Source organism: Hibiscus syriacus, unplaced genomic scaffold (assembly GCF_006381635.1).
Source record: "Hibiscus syriacus cultivar Baekdansim isolate YM2019G1 unplaced genomic scaffold, ASM638163v2 tig00111095_pilon, whole genome shotgun sequence".
In the NCBI taxonomy this organism is placed as follows: Eukaryota; Viridiplantae; Streptophyta; class Magnoliopsida; order Malvales; family Malvaceae; genus Hibiscus; species Hibiscus syriacus.
The window spans coordinates 10,756,161-10,767,400 of NW_024062980.1; the positions used below are offsets into that span (position 1 = coordinate 10,756,161).

The 11,240-nt window shown below is 35.7% G+C and overlaps 1 protein-coding gene and 1 pseudogene across 2 annotated transcripts; both read right to left on the bottom strand.

Moving 5' to 3' along the window:
- Window positions 1-4,349: 4,349 nt before the first annotated feature.
- On the bottom strand, window positions 4,350-7,181 carry LOC120152732 (annotated as a pseudogene).
- A 1,416-nt stretch (window positions 7,182-8,597) lies between these two features.
- LOC120152738 lies at window positions 8,598-10,772 on the bottom strand. 2 transcript variants are annotated; one of them, XM_039164895.1, is made up of 3 exons: window positions 10,300-10,772; window positions 10,118-10,204; window positions 8,598-8,846 (listed from the first exon to the last, which is right to left on the bottom strand). In XM_039164895.1, exons 1-3 carry the CDS (start codon window positions 10,717-10,719, stop codon window positions 8,700-8,702), a joined length of 654 nt encoding a protein of 217 aa, XP_039020826.1. In that variant the 5' UTR covers window positions 10,720-10,772; the 3' UTR covers window positions 8,598-8,699. The 2 variants fall into 2 exon arrangements, with proteins under 2 accessions (XP_039020826.1, XP_039020827.1); XM_039164896.1 differs by lacking the exon at window positions 10,118-10,204.
- Window positions 10,773-11,240: the final 468 nt, after the last annotated feature.

The following is an 11,240-nucleotide window of genomic DNA, read 5'->3' on the forward strand; positions in this document are numbered from 1 at the left end:
TACCTTGAGAGCTATGGAGGATAGCAATACCTACGGGGAAGAGGAAGAAGAAAAAAAATGACTTCCTAAACTTACTTTCCCCTTTTTATTTAAATCCCTAGTATTTAAATGGGATTTAAATTCATTTCACTTAAAATGACCAAAATTCCCTTTTATTATTCTATCTCTTACACATTGGTCTTACTCAAGTCATTTCTTATACTTTACCCTTTTATTCAATTTAGTCCTCTAAATTTTAATTCCTTTTAAATTAGTCACTGACCTATTATTTGGGGTATTACATGAAAAATCTCACAACCAAGTTCATTGTACGTGGTTGCGTCACCTCGAAGATTTTCACATTGTTGGTTCACTCAGTTGGGGCTCCGTAGTTTTGGTATCTCTGTATAGAGAAATCTGTCGGGTGACTGATTATCAAAAAAATGTTATTGACAGATGTCTTCTTCTTCTCTAGTCATGGGCGTGGTATCACATGCCCTTTTTATGTCCGGTCGTGAATATCCCGTTGGTCTTCCCGTTATTGTTGAGGTGATTTCAATACTGATTTTGTATATAAATATTTTTATGAGTATATAATGAAATGTTTTTTTACATTGAATAGATGGTCATGTACAAGGAAAAATTATCGTGATATACCAGGGGAATTGGAAGAAATTCGTCTTCTCATTTATTAGAAGGCTGATACAGAGGTATGCATTTAAATTTTATTATTTACCTTTAATTATCATTATATAATTAGAATATTAATTTTAAAATAATTATATATATTTATGTTTTACTTTCAATGGGCTCCTTATTCTACTAAAGAAATGAGACTTTGTATTCCACCTCACTTGAGTGGCTCATTAGATGTATATATGGCGGTGGTCTCTCTGATATGTTATGCTATTATCGAGTGGCATCATACTGATTGCATGTTCCGCCAATTTGGCTTCATATCTGAACCACCTAGGAATCTCGACAATATGCATAACGTCGATAGATGGGGCAAAAAGGATGTTAACTGGCTAATCAAACACAACGAGTGGATAAAGATATGAGAGGATCGATGTCGACACATTCCCTGTATGAAGCTGATTTATGTGGATCATTATTCAGTTGAAACTAACTATTATTAGTGGTTCAACACGAACGAGAAGCCATTCCTACTTTTCGAGGAAGCACGAGGCGGGAGCATTTATCGATGCCGAGAAAAGCATCCACCGTCACAACATCATCGTCCCCGACTTATAGACGGAGAACATGTTCTTTCGGCTCATCTTCAGGTGCAGTACTGGAACCATCACATCATCCATCATTTACTCGGTTTACATTCCCAGCCCGCCACTATACATTGGTCCACTGTCGGTTCAGATGACATGACAGTCATTTCATATGGCACCACGGTCGTTTCAAACGCCACCACAGCTGGTTTAGATTCCACCACAGTAGGGTTTTATGACACCTCATGGAAGATATTATACTGGCATAATTATGGATCCAGCATGGGCTTCATATGCTGCTTATTTGGCGGGTGGTGCTTCACCACAGACAAACACCTCTGGCTTAGTATGGATCGTAGTCATCGATGTTGATATTTTTGCAGTTTTCACAGTTCTCTATGAGCGGTGGGATGGTTAGACATATATCTCCATGATCCTTATTCTATGGAGGTGCTACATCGTCATCTGTCCCTCATCAACAAAATATAGCTGCTACAGCTAATAATGATGATGATGATGAGAGTGAGCAGGAAGAGCAAGTTACACGAAGAAATTCTCATCGAAATAGATAACCACCGTCCTATGGAACAAATTAAAGATGCAAACATCAACGGACTTTTTATTTTGTTTGTTTATCAGCAAATATAATGAATTATGGACTTTTGTTTGTTTATTTTAGTTTGTAATGCTTTTATTTAATTTTCTTAATGTATTTATTGTTTCTATTTGTTTGGTGATGCTCAAATGACATTAATTGAAAGTAAACAAAAATGAAATAATATAAAATGAGATTTTAGAAACCGCAATTACATGTGATGCTCAACGATTACATGATGATAAAAGAGATGGATATTTTTTTTCCTATTCTGGCTCAACGAATAGTCTAGTCTTAGCACCATTCGCTACTGGCTCACGAAGAGGATCTTGTGGTGAAGATGAGGGTTCCTCAGTAATATCGGTATTTAGGTTGAACAAGCTAGTACTTGAATGTCTTCCTCTTGAACTTGAAGCCATCGCATACGGGTATTGATCTGAGTGTTGTGTCGTAAGCATCTCCACATTGAGGTTGAAGAAGTTCGCAGTTGAATGCCTCCCCTTGGAACTTGAAGGCATCGTGTCAAATGGGTATTAAATATATTTCTGCGCCGAGGGCATCTCTATATTCAGGTCAAATAAATTGGTAGATGAATGATTCCCTTTGAACTAGAAGTGATGTTGCCATACGGATTGTTCGTAGAGCCACCTTGGTACAGATCGTAACAAGTTGTTGATGAATGTCTGCCCATTGAACTTGATGGAATGGTACTTGGATGTGGATTTTCCATTAACGAGGTAAAATCATTACACATTACTTGAGTTGGACTGTCAACTTGATCAGCTTGTTGAGCCAGCCCATAGTGAGAGCATAATAACATACCACGAATTACAGACACTTCAACAAATAGGGCATACATTTGTGTTTCAACGTCTAGATTTTGATTCTAAGTATCAATCATCATAACAACATCATCATCATTGGAGAGTACGAACGTTGTATAAGTTAAAGGAAATAGTACAGTCATAAATCTATACTGAAGTGAGAACAATCTTGTACTACTCCCAACATGAACCTTCCTTGAACTTTTTGTGACCAGCTCCTCAAGAGTGATGTTTCTCTTGAAGGATGAGGTGACAAAATGATTTGATGCGAATACAACATCGATTTCGTCTTCCCGAATTTCTCCATCATAGTAAACAATAGCTGAAATACACCTCATTTTGAGAGTTTGAAAGATTGAGTCTTATATATGCAAAAACAAATAATTGTTTCTAATATACGATCATTCTCCTAATTAAATAAATTGTATACAAATTAAAATATAAACTAATACTAAAAAAATTAAAAAAAATCACATTAAATAACAAAATTTAATATTGTTACCGTATCGACAAATTGTCTCAAGATATGATATCGCCTTCCATTTTACAACTGTAAAAAGTAATAAAAATAATTAGTACAATAAAATTTAATTAAATAATTAAATATGAAATAAATATAATATAATACAAAATAGTTTCACCTTCTAAAAAACTATAACAAAATCTGCTTAGCTTGATAGAGGAAATTGATAGAAGGAAGAATGTGAAAGTAATTTTGGTGTGGTTTGATATTTTGGATTTGGAGAGGTATTTATAGGGGAGAGGGATGGGTAATTAGCCGCGAAAGCTAGATGGTGGAGGCAATAATTCAAGGGGAATAATGGAAGGCGTGTTTCATGATTCGTGCCTTCCCCCCGCGTCAGAAAACCCCACAAAGGCGTGCTTCACGAGCCACGCCTTTCTACCGTGGGACCAGTTCGAACGTAACCCTAGGAAGGCGTGTTTCTTGGCCCGCGCCTTCCGTCCACCTGTCAGAAAGGGTGTTAGATCAATAATATTTGGAAAAACGATGTCCAATAGGTAATCATTTATTGTTAGGGTAATTTTTGAGTAAAAACACTACTTTTCCAAGAATGGTACGCTCTGAGGCCAAGGTTAAGGATCTAGAAAAGATTTATTGATGGATTGTTTAGGTTTTAATGACATTCTTACCCTCTAATTTTTCAGAAAATTTATATTTTGCTCTTAATTTTCTTATGGTCATTTTGTCTTGAAATAACCAATTAATAAAAACATAATAAATTTGTTAAGTTGACATCAACTATTTATTTTTTTCCAAATTTATCATTTTTTAATATTTTTATATAAGTTCTACCATTTTTAATGCTTTTATTTTTTTTCTCACAATTTTGTAATATTTTACGATTTTATTTAATTTTTTTTACACAAAAGAACAACAGTATTAACATAACATAAAAACAAAATAACTTATGCTAATTTAATATCAAAATAGCTGATGTCAACTTAATGGGAATGTTACTGTTTTTCGTCAATTAATTAACTTCTACAAATATTAAAAATTTGAGAGTTAAAAGACTAAGATAACTTTCTCTGAAAAGTTGGAGGAACAAAATATCATTAGACCTATTGTTTGAGATTAGAAAGTAATTCATAAAATTGGGTTAAGGCATTTGAGTATATAATCTGATATACGTTTTGACAAAATTTAGATCATCAATGATTCATGGTTTCAACCATTGATAAATTCAGACACCACCAACGAGTCATTGAAGTACGGCTATAATTTCGTGATATGAAATATTTAGAATGCTCCTATTTGCACTATTCTAAAGTATCAAGAACTGACAGCTAAATCACCTGAATTACATCGAAATGGTCATATCAAACCCAATGAGATGTTGGAAATGTCACACTTCCTCACGGCAAGCTCATTTAAAACAGATCCCCTTTCTCAAGTCAGCTTTGAGGATAATCTGCAAGAAACCCAGATTATTTGCTTGCGCTTTAGCTAGGGTTTCCGACAAATGCAATGATCGAGTAACATCGGATACAAACTAGTCCCTTGAATAGGGTTAGGTTACAACTCCGTCGTCAACACTAAAATGTCACTTGTCACAGCCACTGTGCTTGTTGAGACAGCAAGGAAGATCATCATTCATGATATTAGTCTATCATTCTTGGTTGCAATTCCATGGGTGTCCCTGCATAAAATGCATATTAGAAACCATTAACTACTTGATTACCACATTTCAAACAAGGTTGATGATAAAAACCCATGTTTATTAAATGCAAGTTGTTATTTTCTTCTATAGGGTTGTAGTTTCACTCGTGCTATCATATCAATATCAATATCTTACACAAGAAGCTCTACTTAGGGCCAATGAGCTCCACTACTAGATTTCATGTATTCTACTCTGATATAAAACATACAGTCCTCTACCATTTAACAAGTATTACAATCCATAACTCCGTATTCAACAAAACGTGCTTATATAAAATATTACTCACTGAAGGGTGATGCAGCTGGAGCTATATAACTAACACAAACTGCGGCAGTTGCACCGGTGAACTGGAAAGCATCCCAGATGCTAGGAATAAAGTTGGCTCCCATAAAGACGAAACCCATTAGAGCAACTGTTGTTGAGACAAATCTCCTTTTAGAAATGGCAATAGGAATGGCATACGGAAATAACAGTCCATCTACATTGAGACGAAGAGAGAAGAACACAAGTCTGATAAAATCATCGAGCAATGAACTATACGGAATCCCAAGATCAGCATCGAAATTAGAAAGCACATCATCCAAAATATGATCTCCAAAGAGAAGAACTCCAAAGAAGCTAGTAGCAATGTAGATAGCAGTGCAAAATATGAGGGACTTGCTAACAATTAACTTCATCTGTGTAGGGTCCTTCAGTTCATTCTCTATTGGGTGTACTGCAAGTGTATCCAATACCAAAAAAAGGGGGTTATCACAAGCAATGATATATATAAGAATTTAAAAATCTTTTGCAACGCAAGAATGAGAGCTGAGCAGAGTACCAAATAATATAAACTGAATCTCTCATCATTTAATAAACAAAAGATCTTGTCAAAGAAATACACCATATGATAGCTAACCTAAAAATACTAACATTCTTAAATGATAGTGCATGTTTGTAATTCTATGCAATGTTGAACCATAAATGGATCACTTGATCGTTGAGGAGATTTATGTATCAATTAAACATAAACTAGTTTCAAGCAAATTGGATGAAAATTAACTTAAACCAACAACTAAACAGAACCCAAGTATGATAGTAAATAAATGATATTGGGACTTGGAAGTACCGAAGAATATAGAAACAATCTGCCATGACTTACTATTATGATGGCATATATAAGCAGTAACTAGAACAGGAACAGTGGTGAAAAGCTTCCAAAATGATGCTTGAGTATCAAGTTTCGGCATTAAACGAGACATTCCAATTTTTCCTTCCATCAACTTAACGATGGTAACTCCTGCTGTTATTGCCACAAACACCACTGCGAAGCCAACTGATAATGCTGATGTGTACCTCAATGAATCTATAGTCACCAAGCCAATTCAATCAAAAATAAGAAAAAAAACACTTTTTCTTTGTAAATTTGAAATATAGCCCCCTGCTTTAATTTTAGGAATTTGCTCTCTTTATCTGTCTTATTTGAAAATGAAACTACAAGCAACAACACTTTTATATGTTACCAACTGAACTTTACTATTTAAAGCAGAGCTTTTAAGTTTTACAGAAGGCCATTAACAATATGATTCGACATTAATTTTTAAATCGACCAGATAAACAGAAGGATCATAATTTTTGAAAGTAAAAGCAGAGGAATTAAATTTTCAGAAGTCTGAAAAGTAGAGGGAGTGGGGAAAAGTTTGAGGAGTACCAACGCGTTTGAATGAGATGAGAGGGGCGAAAACAAAAAGCGTGATGAACAACAGAACAGCTGAACGCGTGGTCTACCAATGTTCACCGAACCATTCTTCCAAAATTCCCATGTGGTGGAACCCATACTTCCATGTTCCCGATAACACATCACCTGCCACCAATTAAAAAATTAACTTCTTATCAGACGGCTATTAATCCTTCGACGAACCGTAATTCATAATTATGAGTTCAAAGTATACCAATGATAATTATGTAAACAACGAGCATGCCCGTGTTGTTGATGACGATGCAAGCTTGAAGGATGTTACGACCGACCGCACCGAAAGCGTCAGCGGCGACGCCTGAATACGTGGCGGACTTGGAGGCTCGACTGAATCTGAGAATCTTATCGATGGATGATTCCGTTAACATAGAGACGAATATAATTGCCACTAGACCGGGGATTTGACGGTGGCTGGGAGCGCCATGATACCAGCTCCAACGATTGTAGTCGAGAGGTTGAAAACGGCTCCTGAAATTGACGCCCCATGGAAGCTGGCTTCCGGAGACTCGAATTCTCGGTAGCCGAGCTTTTGTGGGAGGAGAACCGCTCGGTGACTCCGTCGGTATTTACGGTCTGACAGCGCGGGCAGAATAGCCATTTTGAACCAGTTTGGTGGTTTAAGCCGTTGAATGAGGTAAAAGAAGAGACCTGAAAGTTGAAGATATCAAGTCCCCAGTTGATGTATACTGGCTACGGACCTCATCCGAGATGTGTTGCGGCTAATGCAAATTTGACACGTGTAAATATCTTATTTATTTATTTTTAAAAATGGAATAAATCGCAGCCGATGAGACCTTTCTTTTTGGTGTGGCCTGCTTTTTTAAATAACAAAGATCGAAAGGGGACTGCTTCGTTGACGATGTAGTTACGAGTAGAGGTGTACAAAAAATCCGAATATCCGATTTTGGGTAAAAAATATTCGAAATCGGATTTTGAAAAAACCGGTTTTTTTTAAACCGGATCGGATATTTAAAAACCGGATAGTATAACCGGTTTGAGAAAAAATTGAACGACCGGTTTTTTTACCGGATTAAAAACCGATTTTTTCAAACCGGATAAAAAACCGGTTTTTTTAAAAAACCGGTTTTTTGCAAACCGAAACCGATTACACCGGTTACACCATCCGACCCTCCAAACCGGTTAGGATCCAAACCGATTTTTTTAAAATCCGGTTTTTGGGTTGGGAGAAAAAACCGAATCGGTTTTTATCCGATCCGGATCGAAATCCGGATTCTGTGCATCTCTAGTTACGAGAACCAGAAACACCCGCTCTTTTCGTGCAACTTCTTTCTTATATTAAAATGCATTTTGTTTTGCCAAGGAAAACCAAAATTCCATTGGCATATGTTCGGTGTAAACTACTTTTAAAATTAGATAGCTTTTCTTTTTTTCAATTTACCAACAGCTAGACTAACCATTAAAGAGTCCATACCATAAATACAACATTGTCCTTCTGCCTAACCTAATCTGCTTGTGGGTTTAAATGGCTTATCTGTACATCCTTATAATGGTGAGGTCAGACGTGGCTTCTTGCTTGCTCTTTAATCAGTTGCGTCCACCCTCATCACAGTGTAGCTTTCTGCAATGCTGTGGTTTGAATCTAAAACGCCTCCTCTTCAACACAAACAAAATGACCTCAATGGTCAAAAGACTTGTTATTGTTATACCTTGAGGTCTTGGATTCAAGTACCACAAATATTAAAGATATGAACATTTATTGTCAAATGGTTGAGTCTTAAAACACAAATTACCTTGTATTTACTCCAAATATATATATATATATATATATATAAAGAGCGCCTGCTCTTCACAATTTGACCCCAAAATAAAATTTACCATCAGCAAAAGTATGGGTAAGAAGAAGACTATCAAACCTTTCATTAACTTCATTTTTGCCATTTTTGTCGAATAATTCCGTACTAAAGTTGCTCTGAATATCTCAACTAATATCAAAGGGTTAACCTTGACTATACCAACTCATACAAGAAATGAACTTGTAAGAAATCGGTTGTCCAATGCCCATATATTTTGGCTACATTCCATGTATGTATTGCCCGATTGACCAAGGCACAACATCACATTGTTAAAGTGATAGTATCAGGTACACAATTGAACAAGTTAGAACTTACAAAAGTTTCCATCATCCACCACATTACTAAATCAATGCTTTCTCTTTCTTTTGTTGCTTCCCTTGATCTTGTTATCCGATACTTTCTGTGAAGATTCCAACTTTACGCCTACAGCTGAACTCCACAGTGCCCTTTCTACATCTGAAGGTGTGAAGGAGTCACCTTTTGCACTTAATTCCTGTAATAAAAACATAGACCCTCCTCCTTTTCACAAATGTATTCCATGGATCATGCACATAAGTAAAGCTGCCTACAGACAATTAATTGATCTTTCTCCATGACAATATGCAATATATCATGAGAAGTTATTCTCTTTTGCCCATGAATAAAGCCAACAAATAAGCTCAAAACCGAGACTGACTAAGTAGGCTGACAAACTTGCAAACATCATGAATTAAGCATCTTTCATTGATCAATTTTCAGTATATGCAACACAGCCAAATTTTCAATGTACTCTATACTGATTACTGATTGAATTAAGTACTTCAATCAAACATCCAGCAGAGAAAAGTTCTCAACAAATAATGTCAACTACAAAATAAGGCTTAATATAAAAATAAGTGTCCAAAATACACCATTGTTCTATTTAGGTGGCTAAACTATTTTTCGGTTAATCCAAGTGCCTAATATTACAAACGTTACCATTTTAAGTCCCCAACCAGAACGGCCGTTAAAAAATCCCGTTAAGCGACACGTGTTATATTCTGGTAATTTTGAAGATTATATTTAAAAATACTTAAAAATAAATTATTATATTGAAATATATATATATATATATATATTTAAAAATCCCCCAAACTCCAACCTCCCCCCCAAAAAAAGAATTTTTTTTTAAAAAAACACAGGTTCAACAACAGAAAGAACATTTCTGTTGAAAAAAACATTTCTGGTCCCATGTCCCCAAATCTAAGTTTGTATCAAGTAATCTCGACTGTGTAAATACCATTTTGAGGGGCCATGCAAAGAGGTGCTCAATCAAAATAAGCTGTGTAAACTAGAAATGAACTTCACAACATGAAAAAGAATCATATTTAGACAAAGGAAAAGTAGTACACATTACCATACAAAACCCAACCAGATATTGCAATAAGCTCCCCATCAAATGTACACAATTTAACTCCCAACAGTTCACAAGAATCAGAAAAATTCATCAACCTGACGCAATCTTTTCATGGAACCAAACCGGGTTTAAGACAAGTACAAATATCATCTTAAATATAAAAGATAAACAAGTTTTAAGCCCGGTCAATTCTATCAACAATATTTCAATACATTGAAGTATTAATCATTAAACAACCATTATACTAACAGGAAAACTACTGGAATATTTTACATGTACCATCTTTAAAAGTGATTAACAGCTATAATCGAAACTAAATACATGTAAGGATCATGCCCCTTAAAAAACATAATAAAAACCCTAATGGAATAAAACGGAATCTCACAAACCTTAGATTTTATCTGTAGTTTTTCCGTGAATAACAAGTATTGTTTTAACGAATAATCTTTAGAGTTTCCAAGCGCAGCCACCATAGCCTTGAATTTAAATTGAACTCAGATCAAATCAAAAGAATCTATAAATAAACAAAAATGCAAAATAATGTGGGAAAAAAGATTGGAGAAACATTTACCTCGTCGGACATAAACGGCGCCGTTTCAGGAGCGTAAGCAGCGAGAACGGCGGAGGCTGTAGCGGGGCCGACTCCTTTCAAAACCGTAAGCTCTGAGATGGCTTTGGAGGTGTCGGGAAGGGAATGGAAAGCCTTTTGAGAAGCGGACTTTACGGAAGAGTCGTCCAAAGAGGAAACGAAATCTAACAAACGGGGCCTCCATTTGCCGCGCGTGAGCTTCCATTGCATGAGGCGGGAGAGTTCGGATGTGGTAATGAAAGGGTTAGGGTTTCTTTGGTGGAGAAGAAAGGGGAGTTCGTGGCTGTAAAATTCGTCGAGAGAAATCAAGTTTGGCTTGTTTAGAGATTCCATTCGAGATTTGTATGTGGAGAGGGTTTCCTTCCAAACACTCAAATCTGTGCACTCAAAATGAAGTTCCATTTCAACCTTTTTGTTTCTTCTATATCTTTTGATTTGGCTGGGAAATGTTTTCACGATTTATATTCCCATTTCCCTCTCTTCGTTTAATTTTTTTAAATGGCTTAATGCATTTTTAGTCCTTTAATTACCATACTTTTACTACTTTGATCATTAGAGCTTTTTTATCCGAACTTCAAAATTTATATTCAGATACATTTTAATATGAAAATGAATTTTTTGGGCGAAATTAAGAAAATATAATGTAAGGTGAAGTAGATTGTTGATGCTTTTATAATGGAAGTCGCAGTCTCCTCTAATATAGACAAGTTATTTTGTTTTAATATTTTTTTATGACAAAGTAATATTTTAATGAAGTGGGTCTTTACAAGTTTGGTTATTGCGTTTGGGGTGGGCCTGCCGGCCTGGTGTTATGGGTATTAGATAATATTTCTACTTGATTCTTGTCGTAACGACTTTTGGGATCGGGCTTGACTAGGTTTTAGACCGATCAAAGAACGAGAAGGAAATATTGAGATGATATA

What these genes read in the sequence shown, in the direction of transcription:
- LOC120152738 (XM_039164895.1), bottom strand. Translation starts at nt 10,719, where the DNA reads ATGGAACTTCATTTTGAGTGCACAGATTTGAGTGTTTGGAAGGAAACC. An exon ending in CGCCGTTTATGTCCGACGAG is followed by an intron (nt 10,205 to 10,299) that starts GTAAATGTTTCT and finishes TTTAAATTCAAG; the next exon opens with GCTATGGTGGCTGCGCTTGG. An exon ending in AACTACAGATAAAATCTAAG is followed by an intron (nt 8,847 to 10,117) that starts GTTTGTGAGATT and finishes TTTTTATTACAG; the next exon opens with GAATTAAGTGCAAAAGGTGA.